We start from the raw sequence: 22,580 nt of genomic DNA, 5'->3' as shown, positions 1-22,580 counted from the left end.
GTATTTCTCCAGAGTTCACGACAGCTGTTCAATTAATTGAGGATGCATAAACATTACTGCGAGACTTACCTGTCCCCCGATAGGCCCTTGAGGACCAGAGGGGCCTTGTTGACCAGGTGGACCCTAAAACCAGGTTTTTAATGTGGGAGAAAAAATTAACAGTTTATTAATTTGTGTAAACGAAGGAAAATGTGAAGTAACTAAGAGCTTCAATAAGGATATGAACTCACCATTAATCCCACATGTCCACTCTCACCCTTCTCTCCTGGTAGGCCGGGCATGCCCTTAAAACACACACGCACACGCGCACACACGCACGCGCACACACACACACACACACACACACACACACACACACACACACACACACACACACACACACACACACACACACACACACACACACACACACACACACACACACACACACACACACACACACACACACACACACAGGATTAAACCAAAGAGCTCCATCACTTCAATGATCGACACCCTGACTGCTGTACAAATCTCACCTGTAATCCTATTGGTCCTCTAGAGCCCTTGAAGCCGCGGAGTCCCTCATCTCCTTTTGGACCGTACATGCCCTGCTGGCCCCGGGGGCCCCGCAGTCCATCTATACCCTGGTACACAGAGGACAGTGAAGAGTGAGTGTCTTTATGACTTTGAAATGATTTAAGTAAGGTCCCATGAAATGTTTTCTTTCCCTCCCTAATGCGATGTAATTCCTGTTGAAACAGCTTGTTTTTGTTAAATGGGACAACACACAGTGAAGGATCAACACAAAGTACCAATAGGGAATCAATGAAGCATTATGATTTGATAGGAGTGGTAGAAAGGCAGGATTGCTGTTTGTTTATGCGGGCTTGGTGACCGCAATAAATCAGGAAGCCAGTCAGATAGCCCCGCGCACATTTCCATTTCATGCAACTGTAAGCTGTGTTAATCGTCATTAAAATGACCCAAATACAAAACCAGGCTGCTACAATATAATCACATGAACCTGTACAAACTATAGACTCTTCGGTTATAACGCGACTCAGTCAGACATTTCTCTGTTGTCACCTGAGATGGACGGCACAGCGCTGCAGGGTTTCTGTGGAATTACTACATTTGTGGTCTGTGGACCATCTGCTCTGCTCTGAACATGGCGGTTAATTTCAGCATGTATGCACGTTTTTAAAAGACCTAACCTTGTTGAGAGCAGCTAATATTGGTAGCAGAGCAACAAGTTAGCTGCTGTGGTAACGAGCCCCAGCATAAGGAGAGAAAAACGTCTGTCAATGACAGCAAAGTGCAGTTAAGACTCTTACACAACTGAGTAGAAATGGGAACAAAGTGCGTCTTTCAGTTTAATTAAAAAAAAATTGGGGGATTCTTTTATCCTTCAGTTTTGAAAATTAAAAAAACTAATATTGGAAAACCAAAGTTGAAAAACTAATAACTACACAATGAAAGAACAGTCACATATTCAGGTCCGGCCCTAATGAGCATAACACTGGAGTTATTCATTTTTACGATAAATGCATCAAGAGTCGAAGATAAATATTTAAACCAGAATTACAAAAGCCTGAAACAACAGTATCTACGAGGTTTTCGGTTTTTGTGGGACTTTTGGGATTCACAAACCTCCCATCGTATTTGTGCTACAGTTTGATTTGAGGTCTGTAAGTTTTGAAGACACTGAACAAAGACAAACAGAATACAAATAGAGGATCAGACTCACCGGAAGTCCTGGCTGACCAATTACACCTTGAGTGCCAGTGGGACCGGAGGGGCCCTGTGGGAAAAAGAGAGAGACACAAATTCAGACACGATCAGATCAACTCTGGTCATGGAGTACAGTCCATGTTGATGTACTTCTCCAGCTCCAGACTCACTGCTTCCCCTTTGTCCCCTTTGCTGCCTTTCTGCCCAGATTCTCCTTGTTCTCCCTGTGGACACACACACACACACACAGAGGAAGACACAATTTATCACCACAGCACAAACACACAGTCTCTTTTTGCCTAACTGACTCACAGACAGACACTCTTTACCTTATCCCCATCGTCTCCTGGAGGTCCTGCAGGGCCCGTAGCCCCAGGCATCCCCACAGTTCCCTGTTCTCCATCGTGACCTGCTGGTCCAATTGGACCCTTCTCTCCCTGGAACACAAACACATTCAAGGCGAGTTATTCTGCACACAAGCTGAATACACACACACACACGCTGACGTGCTTAAAGTATAAAAGGGTGTCAATAATAAACACTAAAGGAGTTGTTGTAATTACAGGCTCGCCCTTCTCTCCCATTGGTCCAGGTCCTCCAATTGCCCCGCCGCGACCAGGCTGTCCGATGGCACCTGCTGTTCCTGGAGGGCCCCTCTCACCTGTCGACCCCTACACACAGAACATGTTGGTCGCTGAACTTGGCAATTAATGTACTGATGCAATGAAGGCCTCAAATCATGGAGAGTGAGGAGTGAGTGTCTTTTTGACTTTAAAATGATTTAAGGTCATGTTTTACTTCCCTCACTAATGTGATGTAATTCCCGTTGAAAGTTGTTGTTGTTTTGGCATGGAATCATAAAAGCGTTCAATACTGTTTTCAATTATAAAACATCATGAAATACTTGAAAAATCTGGATTATTTATGTGAATTTTCGATTCATGGTCTCAAATATTGCACTGGAAAAACATACACAACTGAAGAAACATGCTTTCATTTCCCGAACAAAAAACAGATTTAGAACATGAACTGTAGTAACACAAAGAGAGGTGTACTGTAACTCACTATCGCTCCTGACGATCCGGTAGGTCCAGATCCTCCTTTCAGACCAGGAGGTCCCTGGAAAGATCACACGTGATTTGAACTATGCAGCTTATATCATTTACAATAGAAATAAATCAAGTCCTTTTTTGTGGAGCTTGGTGTATGAGTGTATTTGTATGTGTGTGTGTGTGTGTGTGTGTGTGTGTGAGAGTGTATTTGTGTGTGTGTGTGTGTGTGTGTGTGTGTGTGTGTGTGTGTGTGTGTGTGAGTGTATTTGTGTGTGTGTGTGTGTGTGTGTGTGTGTGTGTGTGAGTGTGAGTGTGTGTGTTACCATAATTCCAGGGGCTCCTCTGCTCCCCCTGAACCCTTTCAGTCCTGGAGGACCGTTCTTCCCAAATGTCCCAGGTAGACCTGGATCGCCCTAAGACACACGAAAACAACAACATGATTGTATAATAAAATTACAAACAATGACGCTATGACAAGCCTATGTCACGTAAAAGGCCACGCCCCCTCGCCGGTGAAAACAAAGGAGACCTCAGTGAGCTAATAAGAAAAACAGGAGTGAGTACTAAGTTTATAAAAATTAATTAATTCATTACATTTGAAGTAATACAAGTAATATTTACCTTATTTATTGACAGAATGATGTCAAAAAGATGCAGTGAGTGTGTGTGTGTAAGAGAGAAAGACTTCATTTCCACCCCCATTTAACCTTACATGGACAAAGCCTTGGCTGTTTGATTTGTTTCATATAGCTAAACTAAAACGACAGGATATTAACGACAGAGAGAGTGATCGTTGTCATAGGCCTGCATTCAGGTAGGAATAAATGTGTGGGGATGTCACCTCTGGACACTGAGTGGGCTCCTTTACCCACTTCACCTCCGGTAAGCTGTATGTACAAACATACCCTAACTCTTTGTTTTTTTCCATATAACGCCGATCATCGCTCAGCAACAAGGTGAAATAGCTGTCTGCCTGACAAACGTTGGCCATTACAGGAGTTTTCCAGGCTGGTTAATGTAAAATAGGCAAAAGCAGGACAGATTATGGCAGGATTTGTATTTGCCGCAATTCTAAAGCCGGCAGTTTGTTTTCACCAAAGTGGGGGGTGGTCGATGTGCTACTGTCATCTATGATCAGTGTTTGGACCCACCTTTCCACCTTCCTTCCCAGCAGCCCCAGGTAAACCATGCTCTCCAGGTACACCTGGTGCCCCCGGGTGACCTCGGTCCCCTGTTGGACCAGATTCACCTGATTTTCCCTGAAACACAAACACACAAGTGAATGGACTGATTACACACACCAACACAGAAACGAAGCATGAGGCAGGAGGATTATCACATAACTGAACTGAGTCACATAGTTGAGCTCACCTGTGGCCCCACAACACCTGAGGGCCCCGGAGGCCCTGTCTTCCCTTGGAATCCCTGCAGTCACAAAAGAGATAGGGTAGAAAACATATTCTGGTGTGTGTGTGTGTGTGTGTGTGTGTGTGTGTGTGTGTGTGTGTTTGTGTGTCTCATGTGTGTTTTGTCCTCACTCACCGGCTCTCCTCTTTGACCTGGGTGACCTGGAAGTCCGTCTTTCCCAGCAGGACCCTACACACACATGTGCAAAGACCAAGGTGATAAATTAATGGGAGATCAGTTTGGAAGCATTTTATTCAATGAGGTGTCATAAACTCAAACATGACTGCTGGAACTGTCCCCTGCAGGCCACTGTACACGATTCATAGCAGCACGCTCTGTGACTCAGATTTCTTTCCGATGCCTTCTCAGAGTTTTTATGTCAGAAAATGACAGAGTATGAAACCTGACGCAGTGTGAAATATTGGCACCAAGCAGCCTGAACCACAACAAAACACCACCTGCCACCTGAGCCACAATCAAAAGAAAAAAGAAAAGGTAAGCGTCTGTTTGCCAAGGTTTGGGACCTTTTGTATTTTTGGAAGATTGTGTTTTCACTGTGAAGGCTTAAAGATGAATGTTCTTGTTTTGTTTTTTTGTATGTAATATTGAGATTTTAGACTGTATTTGGTTTGTTCCTACATTGTACTTATCTTAACAATAAAAATACCTATTAAGAACAACATAACTAATTTAAACATAAACATAAATATCTAATTTTCTATTATCTGCTGTCTTTATGTAAGAAATCATCCTTAGCTAAGTGTTTATTTGTCAAGAGCAGTATTTCACATTTACATGAATGGTCCCAAAAGAGGAAACTGTCTGAAACAGTGGAGTAAATCTTTCTCCTGACACACACTTGCAAATAAAGATTATAACTAGTCAATTAATAACTGTATAACTGTGTGTGTGTGTGTGTGTGTGTGTGTGTGTGTGTGTGTGTGTGTGTGTGTGTGTGTGTGTGTGTGTGTGTGTGTTTTGTCACAACTCACACTTGATCCTTTAGGTCCAGACTCTCCATTCCTTCCTTGCGGCCCTTGAGGGCCCTAAAAAAATATAAGCAGTCGTTATAAAAGGCGATCAAACAACAGATCATCGATAAAATTAAAGTTTATTTATCCTGAAAAAGGAAATTACTCTGCCGTAGTACTGCAGGTGAATAGACGGCACAAACAAGTGAGACGTACAGAATTACACACAAAAATATATACAAAGAGAAAAACATGGATTATCACACCACTGACTGGATTTCTAGTAACTTTGGAGGAGGTTACGAATTTTGAGCTCATAAGGCTGTAGGCACAAAGCTCTTGCCAAAGCGACCCTGCGCATGGGTAAACTGTACCTGCGTCTAGAAGGTGGTGGTGGTGGGGGGGGTCATGTGTGATTGTGAGAGCTTTGCAGATCAGGCACGAGGTAACACAGTCGGATAGATTCAGGGGTATCTTTGGGCCTTTATTACGCGACACACATTCACTGGCCCTAACAACGCACTTACATGCAGCACACCCCAACCAAACAATCAATCTATTAATAACATGTATTATTTTTCTTACCCGCTCTCCTGGAGATCCTGGGGGCCCATCGTGTCCGGAGGTGCCCTACAAGGCAATAAGAACGTGGATGCAATGACACATAGAAAATGGGGGAGCACAGCTGATAATGTAAGTGTATTCACACATTAAAAGGTGTTACTATTGGCTGAGAGGAGAGTCAGCTGACCTTTTCTCCTGATTTCCCCGTAGGCCCTTTTGCGCCTCTGCCACCTCGAGCACCCTGCCGTAGAAGAAACACGCGTGAGACCGCAAACTGGATCGGCGTGAACTTTCACTGACCGGAGACAGAAGGTGTGGCTCAAACAGAAGTTTTTGTAGGTAGTGACTCACTCCACACTAAACCTTCAGGGACTGATGAGTTAAATGGTTCAGTAAACACAGTGATGACTCAGACAACACAGTGATGACTGAGGGGTCTGCAACACTGTGATTATAAGGTGACAATGATGAAGGCTAACACCAACAATGTATTTCAGGTATATGGGGAAAACTTTAAAAAATTTCAACCTGCAATAACTGATTTTTTTAAAGCCACTTGGGGGCGGCAGAAACGAGATGTACTGTAAATACAACACTGACACTGCCCCTGACCCCCAAGGTGTAAAACAGTCTACTCACACATCCAGCAGACGTGGACATGGAGTGTCATTATCTTTTATTTAGAGTCCCAAGTTCAATATTCACTCTCATGTTAGCTCTGATTTTGGTCTCCACCAACTGCTGAGGTACAAATCTGGCTCCTTAGCTGCCAAATGCCACTATGTTCACCAGCTCATTGCTGTTTGCTGCTGGACCGCAAGTGTAAAGTGCGCTTTTAGAGCTTTTTTGTTGTTGAAAACAGCTGCATGATGATGCTATGAGAGTGGTGAGAGTGAACCAAAACAGGAAAGCTGTGGGCTGAAAAAACAAAATAATGAGCTAAACGACACAGAAAACTCTGCAGAGTCAGGTGATTATTATCCGTGGGTTTTTCACATTACACATTATCATTTGATCTACTGTTACTCATTAAAAATGATTAATTATAGGTGCTTCATATATATATATTTATAATGACCTTATAATCTATGCTGCTGTAATGGATTACACTGGAGATCAAAATTAGAGAACAGATAATTAGTACTTGATTTATTATGAAATATCATTATTTTTTATTGTTCAGAATTTGATAGAATATTTAATTCTTTCTGCTGATGAGAGGTTTGGTCACTGCAGAGTTGGCTTTCAGTCCAAATTGTCTTGGACGATGAGACACTGTGTGCCGAGACAGCTCCATGCCCTGTTCAGCACTGAACTGACGAGCAATTCCAGCTGCAGTGTTGAACTTATTCCCTGTTGAGTCTTCTCATAACCCTGTCCTCTCGTGCACTTGTTTTACGTGGACGACCGGCCTTTTTGAGGGACGTAAATTAATCTGTGTCCTTGTAAAGCTTCAATATTCTTGAAATCACAGACTTGGAAAGCCCAACCTCTCTCTGGTGGCTGAGAGGGTCATCCCTTTGGCCTTCATCTGGACAACCTGCTGTCTCAGGGTTTCAGTCACCTTACAGCAACTTGCCATCTTGCAAAGTCACCAGGAGCGGCCAGATAAATAGGGTTGTGCATGTGCAGGGTTCTTAGGAACTTTCCAGGAGCTTTTCTTGAAATAAAGGACAACACTTGCTCACAAAAGGTCATATTATTTACCGGTAGGCCCAGTATTGATACACTGAACGGGCTCGTGGACTGACATGGGTGCCGCAGAAACCCACTTTGAACTGCACACCATGATGACCCCTGATGTGGCTTCTTTTAAAAAATCTCTCACTTTCTGCAGCACTCACATTGGGACCCCTCTGTCCTGCTCCTCCTGGTTGTCCTGCAGGACCCTGGATCACAAAAGACAGGACATTAATGAAGAAAATGCTTTGATTTTCTGACACAATATCATCATGATTTTAAACCCTCTACTCACTTTCTTTCCTTTCTCCCCTGGAGTTCCCACTGCACCAGGAAATCCATCAGAGCCCTGAGGAGGAGGAAGAACGGGCACACGTTCACTTTGTATAAATCTACTATATCTGTCACTTTTTTACATTAATTAAGTCGATCTTTGATGATTTTTTTTTTAATTTTACCTTCGGCCCCTGTCGCCCTGGATATCCGGGCAGCCCAGGAACTCCCAGTTTCCCCTAAAAAGACAGAGAGAGAGAGAGACAGCGTGACTTTTAACCGTTTAGTTAAACAATATTTAATGATATATTTTTAATCAATTTTGAGCTCTGTACCTTCTCTCCAGAGATACCAGAAGAGCCAGCTTCTCCTTGCGGTCCCATCTGTCCTTTGGGCCCCTCAGGCCCGTCTTCTCCTCTGCCGCCTTCAGCTCCGTTGTCTCCGACGTCCCCTTTTGCGCCGTACTCCCCTTTGGCCCCTGGGAAACCATCCTCTCCCTGCACACAGAAGGAAGTGGAGGAGAAATTCAGTTCAACTCAGTAAAATGACAGATAGAAGTGGAAAAATAGCAACTGCAGTTGATCTTTAGGGATGATACAATATAAAGAAAGCATCCTGAATGGACACAGACTGAATCACTTCTCTGTCACCTTTTCGCCTTTGCTTCCCTTTAATCCTCGGACTCCATCTGCTCCCTGTTAAACAGGAGAGAAAATACAAATGGCAATTCAACAAGGAAACAGAAAACATCACTGGCTCTTCATGAAGTCACAGGATTATCTAATTGATTGCATGCTCTGCCATTAAACCTGACTCTTGGCAGTGAAATATCTTCTGCTTTCTTTTCTAGAACTACATAATCCATCCTTATTATCAGAAGCACCAACTTTTAAAAAGATTTCCTCGACCAATAGCGGATCATGAAATTCATCCGGTGATGTTAAAGCAGGAGGATCTTTATACAATAACAGGAATATTTCGTATTTTCCATTTCCTACCTTGACTCCCCGTTGTCCAGGGTATCCGACAGGGCCCTGCACTCCTGAAGGACCCTACAAATGAACACACACGCTGAAGGAACTGTTCGACATTTTGGGAGATAGTCACAAAGCAGCCGGTTAGCTGAGCACAAAGACTGGAAATCCCCCTACCAGCTCCTCTAAAATCCACTCATTAACACTTAACGTCTTGTTAGTTTAATCCTTCTGGTTAACTGTTACAACGGCAACACAACAGACTCACCGGCAGTCCTTTTTCACCTGGAGTCCCTTCTCTTCCGGGGTGACCCTGTTGACGAGAGGACATGTTAATATCTGTCGTTAGGCATGTAGTTGTGATGTTAAGGTTAGGATTAACAACTAGGGAATGCATTGTGTCAATAAGAGTCTTCAGACGTGCATGAGTACAAACATGCATGCACTTACCGAGGGCCCGTCGTTTCCAGGTAAACCCTGCAATCCTTTCTTCCCTTGAGGCCCCTATAAAACAAAGATCAGCCGATCAATCACGACTCCTTCTCCCCCAAAGTTAAAAAATCCTAATAAAAGTGTCTCACCTTCTCTCCTGGCAGCCCTACTAAGCCCTGAGGACCAGGAAAACCCTGTAGGAGAGAGGGAGCATTAGTGTTTCTGCGTTTGTGTTTAGGCAACGGAGTTGTTTTTGTGAGTATCCGTTCTCTGCTCGTACCACAATCCCAGGGTTGCCTTGCTGCCCGGGTGCTCCGATATCTCCTAGGGCTCCCTGTGACAAACAGGAAATTATGTCATGGGAAGTAATGTGTTATCAGAATGTAACGTCTTTACTACTACCTATATCATACTCACAAAGTTTCCCTTTGAACCTTGAACCCCATCAATTCCTCTAATGCCCTGTGAGTAGAGAAAGGAAGAGTTAATACTTCTAAGTCCTTCAGTGCAAGCACAGGAGCTATCATTATAAAATAACACTAGAGCATAATTTATAGTGTTTAAAGCCGTGACACTGAGAGCTGCCAACTCTTCACTGCAATTATTAATTCCCCTGTATGGGATTTATTTTCTGGCTGTAAACTCTATTCCTAAAAAAAATATTAGATTCTCCTGTCTGAATAAAAGATATCAGGAGCGTGCATTGACTTTTCCCTGAGGCGTATTACATAAAACCTCCTGGGACAACTAAATGAAACTGAAAATGATCATAGTCCTTGTTGGTTTTGGCTATACCACCTCCTTCCTCGAGGCATTTAATGCTTTATTAACCAACACCAAACACAAATATGTATTTAGCACAAATGAAAAAAGTGCTTCCTCGTGCTATCAGATTCTTACAAGTGCTGACTTGTGTTTCTATGAATGCAAATTAGAAAAGATACTGCTTGGGGTGTTTGGAGATGTTGTATTTGGCAGAGAGACATTTTATCAGATGAGATAAGAATTACATAACAGCGTGTTAACATGGAGAACAACAGTAACATGATGAGGCATTATAATGTGGCATCAGCTGATAGTAGCACCACCGCTGGATTTACGTTTGCAGTGAAGAGAGCATTGTTTTCCCTGCGTGGATAAACACAGAGGTGAGACAGAAGGAGAATTACTGGTGCCTTCTGTATCTTATTGTTGTACGGTAGAGATTATTTGTTTGTTTCTGTGTGTGTGTGTGTGTGTGAGAGTGTGTGTACTGAGGTGGATGTTAAAGTGTAAATTTCCCACTCACAGGCTGGCCGGGGGGACCAGGACGACCTCTGGGGCCATTGAGACCTCTGGAACCCTGAAATACACATCACAGTTGCACATAATCATATAAAATGCCATGTAAGTGAGTGTTTGTGCCGTGTCACCGGTATACTTTTGAATATTAGATCTTATGAGTGAGGACTTCTTAAGTGGTCCTCACTTCTTCAGAAGGTTGTTTAAAGATCAAGAAGTTTTAGGATTTAGATAAAGGGACCAGGGAATCTTTCATGTCAATATACAAGTACAGCAATGCAGTGTATGGGTGTCTATTTGTGTGTTAGCGTAATAATTAAACAGAAATGTAAGTGCATTTTGGACTCTTTGTAGAAGACATGGGGTTTTGTTTTGTTCTGTTATTGTGTGTTTTTTTTTTTATTCCTCCTTGAGGGGTCATCATGCAATGAAAAGACAGTCTCAAAGGTTTAATAAGTCTTAGTCGTAATAGTTCAAATATGTATTTTTTTGCTGAGAGTTAGATGAGCCATAGCACCTCATGTCATTTTAAGACGATTTTCGTATGGATTAAACAAACTAGGTATGACTTTCTAATTGGTCAGCTTTAATTGGTGGTTGACAGAGTTTGTTACCTCTGGACAGAGCAAGGCTAGCTGTTTTCTCCTGTGTCCAGCCTTTATTCTACAGTAAGCTAACCAGCTGCTGTTTGTAGCTATATATTTACTGTAAAGATACAAGAGGGTTATCGATCTTATCATTTAACTCCCGGCAAAAAATGGAAGAGAGAGAGTTAAGAGTTGAGGTTTGGCTCGAGTTCAAGTGGAAGCATCGTGTCAATAAGGTAGGTATTGATACACAGTGTGTGGGTCTCCATCTACATAAAACTGCAGTGGGTTTAAACGAGTGTGTGTGTATGTGTGTGTGTGTCTGTGTGTGTGTGTGTGTGTTTGCTGTTTGCGTAAACACTTACAGCATCACCTGGTTGTCCTCTCGGCCCAGATGGCCCCTCAGAGCCCTGAGAAAAACACAACCATTAATACATCTTATACACAAAAACACACAACTGCATGAACATGAATGCCCACGAACACAGTTATCTCTCACCTTTTCTCCCGACTCTCCAGGTGAACCGACAGGGCCCGGCTTACCCCTGTCCCCCTGAGAAAACACAGAAGTTTAAAATCTGTATTATGAGTTTAACTATCTTGTTCCTTTTTCAGAGGGGATTTTAACCATCGGCCTAAAATGAAGAGATGATACAACGGCTTTGCTGCAATACACACCCAGAGTGGCTCACGGTGTATTTGACTATTTTTGTATTATTGTTCTGTGTTTTTGTCAGTGGGTGGAAGAAATACTCAGATATTTTACTTCAGTTAAAGTAGTTATACCTCAGTGTAGAAATACTCCGTTACAAGTTTAGTCCTGCATCCAACATCAAAATGAACTTAATGCTCAAAAAGTAAAAGTGTTCATTATTATATTATCAGATTGTAATTATTGATGGATTCATGTAAATATCACTTTAATGTTGCATCTGAAAAAGGTGGAGCCAATTTTAGACTTCTGTGAAGCTTAATCTATGAAAATATGTTATTTCATTTGATGATAATTTTGTATTAATAATCTGAATCTGTGAAGTAACTAGTAACTCAACCTACCAAATAAATGTAGTGAAGTAAAAAGTTCAATATTTCCTCTGAAATGTAGTGGAGTAGAAGTGTAAAGGAGCTTAAAACGGAATTACTAAAGTAAAGTAAATGTACTGAGTTACTTATGTACTTTATGTCCTATCTCTATGTGTCGTGTGCAATTATGTGTGACGGCTCTAGTTTTCTAGTGTCCAAGACAAATATCTCCATCGGGACAATAAAGTGAGTAACTTACATTATGTCCTTTGTCTCCAGGGAGGCCTGGTAATCCATCGAACCCTCTGTCCCCCTGAGAAGAAGAGACAGATTAGTTCATACTTTTTTGGCGGTTTTCAAACCTTTTATTAGAAAGGACAGACAGGAAATGGGGTGAGAGAGAGAAGGGGAGACATGCATCAAAGGGCCGGAGGGAGGAGTCGAACCCGCGGCCGCTGCCTCGAGGACCTTCAGCCTCTTTAGAAGAAGAAGAAGAATTACTTTTTATTCATCCTGCAAGTGAAATTCAATTTTTCCACTCTGTTATTATTCAGGTTACACACACACAGGCCCGAAATACACACACATGCACAAACAGGACCTATGTACATGCAATTAATGGAGAGATGTCAGAGCGAGGGGGCTGCCAATGGATCAGCGCCCCGAGCAGTTGGGGGTTTGGTGGCTTGCTCAACAGCGCATCAGCAGTGCCCAGGAGATGAACTGGCACCTTTCCAGGCACTAGTCCACGCTCTATTCATGGTTCACACATGGAGTCAAATCGGCGACCCTCCGGTTCCCAGCAAAGTCACCTATGGACTGAGCTATTGCCGCCTTTACATGGGGCGACTGCTCTAACCACTGTGCCACCGGCCGCCCCTAGTTCATATTTTAAGAAGACGGAGCAATCAGTAAGTGGAAAGTGTGATCAGTCCTGCTTCACCTTTGCTCCAGATTCTCCGATCGCACCACGGCCTCCATCTGCACCTGCTCGACCCTGACAAACACACACAAACACGTTAGACAAGGTAGATTTCTCACAGATATACAGTATGTGTTAGAGAGACGACTGTTTGATGATATTCATTAAGAAAAGACTGCAGTAGATAGTCTCACCCTTTTCCCGGATCGTCCGTTCTGACCTGTGATGCCCGTCTGTCCTGTAGGACCCTAGGGGAGGAAAAAAAAAAGGTGTTTGGCTGGTTCTCAAATTAGTTCATGTTTTAAGTATACAAAAGAGTGAGGTGATGAGCACGTTGCTGTGACAACCAGCTAACTAACCTTTGGCCCATTATCTCCACTGCTCCCCTTCAGCCCGGAAGGACCTGGTGCACCCTGGGAAAGAAAACAACATGCAGTTGTCCAGACAGGTCTGCTTTGGGATACATTGTCTGTGTGCGCGTGTGTCTGTGTGTGTGCTGTATAAATCTACCTAATATTGTACTTTACCACTACAGGAACTTAATGACCTGCAAATAGCTATGAACTGAGAACATACAGTAAATGTAGGTACTAATCAGGAGGTGAATACAACAGGTCGTCAACACCACAATTAATAAAGAAGGACTTTTGTGTAACTAAGCACCGCAAATAAGTATGTTAAAACTGGTGATAATGTGATTCACAATATCCAAAGTGTGTCTGCTGTCTTGTATGGATGTATTTGTCGATCCAAAGTGTAGATTTCTTTCCCTGTGTTGAAGGAGCAGACTTCAGTTTAATTATATTTCCCAGTAATGTTCATGTTGCAGTTATGCTTTCTAAATCTTCTTATGTTTCTTGTGGTAATCTTCTGCTAAATAGCTGTGTAGCTTGGCCAAATGCTACATCGCTTTATTATTTTCAATGTTAAGGAAGAACTAGAAGTATCGACTTGTGGTTGTATGTTTTTACCAAACTCAAGTTGCAGTTTACATCCAAACCGCCCAGACCTACAGAATATATGTAGAGAAGACTTTGAAGGGATTTAGTAAAAAGTGTATTTGTCTGGTGAAGTGTGGATGCTTCACTCACATCCTCAGATCTCTACAGTCAGCACAGTTTCAAGATTAGTGTCACCAGTTCAGTATTTGCCCAAATGTCTCCCCTTCTGCTCCCGAGTTATGGTGTTAAATAATGGATAGAAACACTACAATCTCACAGGGAAGTTGACCTTTTGGATATAAAATGTCATCACATCTTTATTTTTTCCTGTTAGATCTTTGTATGAAATGTTATAATTAGAGTAGGAATTCTTTAGTTATGGCTAAAAATGTGTTTTGTGAGATCAAAGTGGACATTTGTGCACAAATTTGAAGACATTCCCTTCTGGGATTCATGAGATATCGTGTTAACAAGAATAGGACAGATGGACAACCTGAAAACACATTGCCTCCGGTCACAGCTGTACCCGGAGCAGAGGCGAAACAAAACCGCATGATTGAACAGATGATTCATCTTTCACCTGCAGCGCCCCGTCTTCTGATTCAGTAGAAAATCAAGCAGCAGGCAAGTCTCACTCACCAGTGGTCCAGGTCTTCCCCTGAGGCCGAGTGGTCCTGGAGGTCCCTTCATAGCGAGCTGGAAGAGGAGGAAGAAGGCGTCAGATAGCGACACACACACACACACTGCAGTTGTACGTCAGCTCTGTGAGTGTGTTTAAGGCGTAACAGTGACACTTTTGGGGAAGTTTGCGTACCTTGGTCTGTTGCAGGATAGCCTGAGCCTCCTGTGCAGAAACCCCAGAGCCAGCCTTCTGGTCACCACCTGAATGGAACTACACACACACACACACACACACACACACACACACACACACACACACACACACACACACACACACACACACACACACACACACACACACACACACACACACACACACACACACACACACACACACACACACACACACACACACACACACACACACACACACACACACACACACACACACACACAAATATGATTATATGACCTCAAATATGATATGATGTCAGACCCAATGCCCCCCCCAGTGGCCAATATGTAACATTGCTATTCAGCTTTTGCAAATAAAGGTACAGACGGGTGAGATTAAAGGACAAATCTGAATAATTTAGGGGAGAAATAAAACATTTAGCTTCCTCCATACCGGGCATGAGGGGTCTCTGAATGGTTTAGAAGTATTAAATCAATGAGACTCATGTTATGGCCGTCACACCCGTATAAACAATTAAGTTTTATACTGATCACAGTTGACTCATTTGACACACTAATATATCGAGTCACAAAAAAAGCTAAATTGAATGCAACTCTGATTGATAACATTATAGAATACATGTTTTATATCTCCTCTGGATGTTAAGTGAGGACCAGGTGATGTTACAATCCTGAGGCAGTTTCTCTGTTACGACATTCAAACAACCCCTTTAGCCCCGGGGCTCCGTTAAGGGTTAACAGGACCAAATAACTGCCATAACATCGCTGCAGCTTATAAAGCCTAAGGCAACACAGAGATATCTTTATGTTACCGGTATAAGCATGATATTTCCTGGGGGACCGGGGATCCCATCAGCTCCGTTAAGGCCTGGTCGCCCTGGAGGGCCCTGTAAGGAGACAGAAGATGACAGTTATGGAGAGACGCCAAGGTGTGGTGGAGTCAGTCACTCAACAGACAGAGGGCAGTCCTCACCAGCTCCCCGGGGTCTCCTCGAGGTCCGACTGGTCCTGTGACTCCAGAAGGCCCTGGCTCTCCCTGCACACAAGAGACGAAAAGGACAAAAATACAGCTGAGTTACATGGAATTGTAAACATTAGCGTATATTTCATGTTACAAGCTTCCATTTGCATATTAAATGTCACTGCAGTTGCGCGTTTCCCACATGCAACACAGGTTTCTAACCTGAATACTGATGAAAGATGGATTTCAAGTAACATGTCATGCAGCAAAATTCACTAACCCCAGGTCCTGGAAGTCCATGTGGTCCTGTTATCTGGGTTCCCTGCAGAGAAATTTCACAGAAATTAGCTTTTTTTCCCACTCCAGAGGTGTTTGGTTAATTTGTAGGAGCAATACAGGATGTTTGAGGTTATTACTAATATTTGAGGGTTTAACAGACCCGATAGGAAATGTTTAAAAAACGTGACCAAGATATGTTTTGAGTGGGACATTTAACATTTTACTTTTATATATAGTTGTATATTTTTTTCATTACGTGAAAAGTATTGGTGGTGTTTTAATGCATACAGTATGTAAATAAAAAACAATCAATTCCTTCCTTAAATTCTTCCTTAAAATCACTTGAGAAATCAGTCAGGAATGTCAGTGTTTGGTTTATTCAGAAAATGAAAGACCTGAAAAATCAAAGTACTTCGTCACACTGATGCAAAAATCATATAAAACTCCAACTAAATAATCCTGATCATTGATTTACAACAATGAAGAAGAAGAAGAAGAATTCCTTTATTAGTCCCGCAACGGGGACATTTTTTCACTCTATTATTGTTATTCATATTACACACACACAGGACCTATATACATGCAATTAATGGAGAGATGTTAGACCTCAACAGTGCCCAGGAGATGAACTGGCACCTCTCCAGCCACCAGTCCACGCTCCATTCATGGTCCACACAACCCTCCGGTTCCTAGCTAAGTCACCTATGGACTGAGCTACTGCCGCCCCCGCAACCAGAGATATTAAATTGAAGGTAACCACGGTATGAACAGGATGATAAAATCTCTGACTGTAAAAAAACGTATATTCTTTGATGGTATGTGTAGCGTCATATCAGCCATCCATGTCAGAACTCTCTGGTGAACAAACTATAAATGGCAACAGTGTTTCTACGCTGTCATCACTATTTCTGTGCTTATCTCAAACATATCTTTGACACTTTGTATCTACAATCTTCTGTATCTATACCTTCTTGAATAAGTTAACTAACTAAACTTTAGCATAAGTATGCAAAGACTCCAGAGTCCTCGCTGTCTCATGCCTGAACAAAAGCATTCAGGCTCAAATTATTTTCCCTTTCCAAATCGGGTAATATCTGGGCGACCCTGCACAGTATGAGTTAAGATAATAGAGGGCTGGATTATCAGCTCAAAGAACAAGTTAACCAGAATTGGAACAAGCATTCGATGCCTTTCTTCTGGTACTCAACAGTTTTTGATACTCAGTGGTGTTGACACATTTCAGTTGTTCAAGCCCCCGTGTGGTTATGTTTGTGTATGTTTTTAAGCCTGTGTGTGTTTTCCTCACCGCTCCCAAATAGCTTGGCTCTCCTTTCTCTCCTTTCTCTGGAATATCCTAAGAGAGGAAATGGATAAATATATATATATATATATATATTTTTTAATAACAATGTAGATGAATAAGAGACACAGACACATTAGAGGAGTAGCTTGGATGGTACCTGTGCGTTAAGGGAGTATTCCCGTTCTCTCTCGGCCGGTCCGTATCGCTCGTCGTACTCTTCCTCGTATTCGTACTCGTTTACATTGTAGAAATCTGTTGTGTTGTCATAGTCTTCATACTCTACGATCTGTCCCCAGAAACACCCACAGAGGCAAATAATAAGGGATAGATACAGGAAATAAAAAAGGACACAAAGCCAAACTCGTGCTCAAGAGTCCCACCTCGTACTCTGTGACATTAGGGCCCGCAGTCACCGTGGAAACAGAGATGTCTTCATAGAGGTCACTGTAGTCGAACTCCTCAAACTCCTCGACAACATGTTTCTTTGGCACTCTCTCCACCTGAAGACCACGAAGGAATCAAAACAGAGGTAACAAACATACATACATACATATAAATATACACAGAACTTTGGAAGGGAGTAATATCTTTGATAAATTGTACGTTTTAGCGCATGAAGGATACCTATTGAGATATCAGATTCCTCTAGTACTCCTGTCTGGTTGAGTGAGCGCTCAGTTGCATGAAAGATATTATGAAGAAGCCAAGAAACACTGTAATTGGCACAGCTACAGTTCAGTCTTTTTATTTGAGCTCCTTATGCGTGACGGCCGCATCGGTGCCATACACAAGAGCGTTAAAAATTCTATGTTTTCCGTTGGATTGCATTTCTGGTAGTGTTACAATAAAACCACTGAACACAATAAAACGGGAATCCTGGAGTGTTTGGAGCCGCACGCCAGAGGATAAATCAAGCGGCAGCAGAGGAAGAGGATTTGAAACCTTTCCCAGGAGTGAGGAGAGCGTTGGCACAAAGAACCCTGGCAGAGTCGAGTGGACCAACAAAACCACGTAGCGTGTTGTAATGTGAAGAGAGAAGGACAGAGAGAGGAATGCAGTCAGAAAGAGAAGATGAGAGCTCCGTGGACGCTAGTAGCTTTTTACGATTCATTACTTAATTTTAAAATGGAAGTATCGCACTGACAGCAAGGAGATAAACAGCTTGAGACGTCCGAGTGATGCTTCTCAAACTGAGATGCTAAATATCTGTATAACTGTCAATGCAGCGAGTGTTTTCTTCACAGTTTTATCTTTTAATGTTTGCTACCTACAGGATGTCACTGAAAATAATTAAACCATTTGTCTTTTTTGTCACATCTGCCTTCTAAACTGCCCATAAATACCTGTAATAGTTTCTCCTCTTACAAAATGAAACCTCGGGGGCTCCTTTGCTTTCAAAACGACAGTCAGGATTTACAACAGTGAACACCTGAGGTGCCTCACAGAGCGTGTTATGTGTGGAATGGACCAGGTAGACCGAAGGGCTTGTGCCCTTATGCTATTTGTGTGTTTATGCTGACATGTGGTTCAGATGTCTCTCTCTTCCTTCTGTGATCGGCTGGTAAAAGGGGACTTACCTCCTCGGCCTCTGCTAATATGCTGTTGTAGGGTAAAGGTGCGTCACAGTCTGGGATGTAGTCCTGACAGTACATCTCTGCTGCTCTGGGGTCGTCAATGATCAGCAGCTGCTGGATGTCTCCCTGTGTCACAAAAACACACACAAACAAAACTGATCTGTGACTCTACATCGGTGAAACCATATCAGGATTGCACATGATGTCCCTGCCCATCACTGTACAAAATGTCATTAATTACATGACTGATCTCCCACGTCTGTATCTTTGACTGTAGGTGTTCATTTAGACGGATCAAAGTGACTTAACAGGCTGCTTTTATTGGTGCTCTGCAGTTAATCGTCTCCAGAGCTTCAGTCTTAACTGTTGTCGGCATGTTAAGTCCACAGACAGACAAACTCTCTCTCTCTCTCTCTCTCTCTCGCTCTATTTCACACATCCGCACACATGGAAAGGGAATCCAAGCCAAACATGGGCTGGGGATCGCTCAGTTGAACAGATGGGCCACCTGACATAGCACTAAAAAAACCACAGGTCAAAGTTCACACTTGAGATCTGCCAAGATGACCTCACACTGCTGAGGACACAACAAAAAACAGAACTCATAAAAGTCTACAAATGTTTTACGTAGCTAAAGGGGGATTTTCTAGAGATCCCGGGCTTTGAGTATTTTCTATTATTGTGAATAATTTGGAGCATTTTGGGAGTTCAAGCAGGAGTGTGTTAATTCCTGCAATGTCAAATATCAAAATCATTTTATACGGCATCTACAAATGCAATCATCTGTCATGACCTTGCATCCAACTTTCTTGTTCTTCTTGTTCTTGTTCTTGTTGTTGTTGTTGTTGTTGTTCTTCTTCTTCTTCTTCTTCTTCTTCTTCTTCTTCTTCTTCTTCTTCTTCTTCTTCTTCTTCTTCTTCTTCTTCTTCTTCTTCTTCTTCTTCTTCTTCTTCTTCTTCTTCTTCTTCTTCTTCTTCTTCTTCTTCTTCTTCTTCTTCTTCTTCTTCTTCTTCTTCTTCTTCTTCTTCTTCTTCTTCTTCTTCTTCGTAAAGTGAGAACACTCAAGGTTTGGAGCAGAGGTAAAAATGCAGTACACCCTCGCAGCCACTGGAGGGCAGCGTAAGGAGACAAGCCTTTACGTTTATCATTCATTTGTCATAATTTGACGGGTGATTCAAACAAGAAGCAACTCGCAGAGTAACTTCCTTACCACACACAAGAAACCTATTGTGTGCGCTCATTTCTTTTTTTCTTTTTTTTTTTTTTAACTTTTATCAAAGTCAAATGAGTTTACACTTAACAGGGTGTGTCAGTTTCATCACCATTCACTCACCTCGTGATGATTACTTAACATACTAACATACAGTAAATGCACACACCTCAAACACGTCCTCGTCCAGCAGTCGTGTTCCAAACACAGTGACCCCCTCAGTGCTGACGTGGGGGTCGTGACCTCTGAGCAGGTCCAGGGTGTCCACTTTGACACAGTCCAGGTAGAGAGTCACTGACTGGCCCTCCACACTGTAGGCTACTCTGTGCCACCTGTCAGGAAGGAGAGAAGTTTTTATTTTCTGGGAAGGTTTTGTGTCTGAAGTTTATGTCATAAAATCTAGATGCAAGGCAAACTCAAAAGTGTGTGTATGGGGGGTGCATGTGTGTAGTTACCCACTTGCCATCAGCCAGGTTGACCTTTCTGAAGGTGGGATAAAGTTCTGGAGGCGGCTGACCCTCATGGTTCTCGTACAGGAAGACAGGAGAGCGGCCAACCTCCACACCAAGCTGCTGTGTGCCCTGAGAGACACAGAGACACAAATGATGGTTTAAATTAATGATAATGGGGAAAAGAAAGGTTGTTTTCATGTAAAATAAAGAAGAATCTAGTAAGGAATATCTTTGAAATAGGAATTGAACATGGCATTTACATAATATTTACATTTAATATTAATTTGCACTCTCAATGAACATTTTGGGCAAAGTTTTTTGCAGTCTAGCATGTCAGTATGGTGGAGCATTTTGCTGAGTTTTCCGATTAAAAGAAGAGATTCTCTTTTTAATAAGAAATGTACAAATGAGTGAACATGCGGAGTGATATGAAACAGAGTTACAACATTCAGCATGAAGTGAAATCCTAAAGTGGCGTGCATTACGCATACCTGTGAGTCGTAAATGGAGAGGAGAAAGACCTGAGAGCCTTTCACAGCTCTGACTGTTGTCATCACTGAGAAATTCACAGGGAACGGAGAATCTGCAGGGAACACACACACACACATACACACATGCACACATGTTAGGGCGCAGGCTCTCAATGACGGATTACATTCATACCCACACACGGTTCTTTAAATCTTTTAAATCCATCAAACAAGCCCACACAGAGTTATATTACCAGGAAAAAGTTGATTGGTGGGCGCGCTCAGTTGAATCTTCTTGTCAATCTTAAAGGAGAGGTCCGTCTCCTCTCGTCCCTGCCTGCTGGTGCACAGTCCCGACTCCAACGACACGCCCTCCATGTCCTCCGACAGCTCCAGGACCTTCAGGACATCGGTAGGGTTGGCTGCAAAGAGATAAGAAACAGTGTTCCTGAGAAGAATAGGGGGATTTTATCTGGTGTTGCACAGAGCGCTTCTTTCAAGGTTTAAGATACTGAAAGAAAAAAAAGCCACGTTTATTGACCTTTCAGACCTGAAAGTTATCTGCACGTCACACACACTTGCAACCAGGGATTTGCTCTGCTTCCAGCGGCAAGCAACCAAACATTCAACATGGTCAAACTTTGCAAACTTTTGACCCAGCTCTGTGTCATGGCAGTGTGGGCAGTGTGTGCAGGGGAACAGTGATCGGCTTCCATCCGTGGCAGTGTGTGCAGGGGAACAGTGATCGGCTTCCATCTGTGGCAGAAATCTCAACGGAGAAGAGTAGAGCACTGATGCTCCGAGCTCCAAAGGGAAGTTTAACACCACTCCTCTGCACACACCGACCACACTGCCATGACAGAGCTGGATTCAAACCAGCAAAATATATCTTAACGCTGCAGCAGCATAATATGTGCTTGTTCCTGTGTGTGACAACTACATCCTCCTTCATATTCTCCTGCAGCTGAGCTTTTGAAAGAGCCTTTAGTCAGCGCTGCCTAATGTCCCAACCCCAGCTTTACAGAGCGACCACATCAGGAGCAGCGACCCTTTGTCATGACGCAGAAAACAAAGAAACAACCTCACCGTCACACTTTAAACTGCATACAAGAAATACGATGCAGTTAAAAGCCAATGAGTAAAATGGTTTAGGTTGCTTCTTCAAGAAACTGTTGAACTGATAATTGAAGTAGGGAGGGAGTTCCAACATTTTGATCGCTGACAAAGCTTTTGCCGTTTTCTTTAACTGGGGAAACTGATGGATACCTAGGGTTGCAGGAAAATTCTGTGATACTCAGTTTTCAAAGTGAAAACTTTTCCATGGGAACGTATGGGAATGAACTGGCGTTAAGTGTAAATATAGGGATTCTTTATGCTGTATATACCAGGTCATATGCAGATAGAAACAAGCCTTTTACTATATAATAAGCAGATGTAATACATTCATGTGGGGAGCTAGCTAGTGAGGAAGTTAAGATGGAAAAGGTTTATATATTCATGTTTATTCTGTCCGTTATTCAGTATTTACTGCTGTCTACTTAAACTAAACTGTATTTCACTGTGTCAGTACAAACTCTCTGCAATGATAATAAAGTCAAATCCAATTTAATCTAACAAGCAAACTAGCACAATGTGTTATCAAGTTATAAACTGTGCTGTTGCTTTAGGCTATCATTAAAATAGGCTGGTTAAGTG

The 22,580-nt window shown here is 42.5% G+C and overlaps 1 protein-coding gene across 1 annotated transcript in view; it reads right to left on the bottom strand.

Annotated features, from left to right (window-relative positions):
* LOC310957573 (uncharacterized protein) overlaps nucleotides 1–22,580 on the bottom strand; it is a 48,661-nt gene that overhangs the window by 9,879 nt on the left and 16,202 nt on the right. Inside the window, exons 2-47 of the mRNA XM_083928194.1 lie at nucleotides 21,140–21,307; nucleotides 20,907–20,998; nucleotides 20,423–20,544; nucleotides 20,133–20,295; nucleotides 18,757–18,879; nucleotides 17,560–17,679; nucleotides 17,337–17,465; nucleotides 17,183–17,230; nucleotides 15,878–15,919; nucleotides 15,610–15,672; nucleotides 15,449–15,523; nucleotides 14,635–14,712; nucleotides 14,460–14,516; nucleotides 13,239–13,292; nucleotides 13,074–13,127; nucleotides 12,901–12,954; nucleotides 12,217–12,270; nucleotides 11,434–11,487; nucleotides 11,300–11,344; nucleotides 10,355–10,408; nucleotides 9,484–9,528; nucleotides 9,347–9,400; nucleotides 9,216–9,260; nucleotides 9,085–9,138; nucleotides 8,903–8,947; nucleotides 8,659–8,712; nucleotides 8,311–8,355; nucleotides 7,996–8,157; nucleotides 7,846–7,899; nucleotides 7,683–7,736; nucleotides 7,552–7,596; nucleotides 5,895–5,948; nucleotides 5,729–5,773; nucleotides 5,165–5,218; nucleotides 4,308–4,361; nucleotides 4,137–4,190; nucleotides 3,917–4,024; nucleotides 3,089–3,178; nucleotides 2,779–2,832; nucleotides 2,277–2,384; nucleotides 2,043–2,150; nucleotides 1,884–1,937; nucleotides 1,730–1,783; nucleotides 519–626; nucleotides 231–284; nucleotides 70–123 (exon numbers count right to left, since the gene is read on the bottom strand). Of these exons, the coding sequence (XP_083784320.1) occupies nucleotides 70–123; nucleotides 231–284; nucleotides 519–626; nucleotides 1,730–1,783; nucleotides 1,884–1,937; nucleotides 2,043–2,150; nucleotides 2,277–2,384; nucleotides 2,779–2,832; nucleotides 3,089–3,178; nucleotides 3,917–4,024; nucleotides 4,137–4,190; nucleotides 4,308–4,361; nucleotides 5,165–5,218; nucleotides 5,729–5,773; nucleotides 5,895–5,948; nucleotides 7,552–7,596; nucleotides 7,683–7,736; nucleotides 7,846–7,899; nucleotides 7,996–8,157; nucleotides 8,311–8,355; nucleotides 8,659–8,712; nucleotides 8,903–8,947; nucleotides 9,085–9,138; nucleotides 9,216–9,260; nucleotides 9,347–9,400; nucleotides 9,484–9,528; nucleotides 10,355–10,408; nucleotides 11,300–11,344; nucleotides 11,434–11,487; nucleotides 12,217–12,270; nucleotides 12,901–12,954; nucleotides 13,074–13,127; nucleotides 13,239–13,292; nucleotides 14,460–14,516; nucleotides 14,635–14,712; nucleotides 15,449–15,523; nucleotides 15,610–15,672; nucleotides 15,878–15,919; nucleotides 17,183–17,230; nucleotides 17,337–17,465; nucleotides 17,560–17,679; nucleotides 18,757–18,879; nucleotides 20,133–20,295; nucleotides 20,423–20,544; nucleotides 20,907–20,998; nucleotides 21,140–21,307 (3,359 nt within the window). The remainder of the gene's footprint in view (nucleotides 1–69; nucleotides 124–230; nucleotides 285–518; nucleotides 627–1,729; nucleotides 1,784–1,883; nucleotides 1,938–2,042; nucleotides 2,151–2,276; nucleotides 2,385–2,778; nucleotides 2,833–3,088; nucleotides 3,179–3,916; nucleotides 4,025–4,136; nucleotides 4,191–4,307; nucleotides 4,362–5,164; nucleotides 5,219–5,728; nucleotides 5,774–5,894; nucleotides 5,949–7,551; nucleotides 7,597–7,682; nucleotides 7,737–7,845; nucleotides 7,900–7,995; nucleotides 8,158–8,310; nucleotides 8,356–8,658; nucleotides 8,713–8,902; nucleotides 8,948–9,084; nucleotides 9,139–9,215; nucleotides 9,261–9,346; nucleotides 9,401–9,483; nucleotides 9,529–10,354; nucleotides 10,409–11,299; nucleotides 11,345–11,433; nucleotides 11,488–12,216; nucleotides 12,271–12,900; nucleotides 12,955–13,073; nucleotides 13,128–13,238; nucleotides 13,293–14,459; nucleotides 14,517–14,634; nucleotides 14,713–15,448; nucleotides 15,524–15,609; nucleotides 15,673–15,877; nucleotides 15,920–17,182; nucleotides 17,231–17,336; nucleotides 17,466–17,559; nucleotides 17,680–18,756; nucleotides 18,880–20,132; nucleotides 20,296–20,422; nucleotides 20,545–20,906; nucleotides 20,999–21,139; nucleotides 21,308–22,580) is intronic.

The sequence above is a fragment of the Echiichthys vipera genome (assembly GCF_963691815.1).
Source record: "Echiichthys vipera genome assembly, chromosome: 2".
Taxonomy (NCBI): Eukaryota; Metazoa; Chordata; class Actinopteri; order Perciformes; family Trachinidae; genus Echiichthys; species Echiichthys vipera.
The sequence above is the reverse complement of the archived record's forward strand: the minus strand, read 5'-3'. Positions and strand labels throughout refer to the sequence as shown.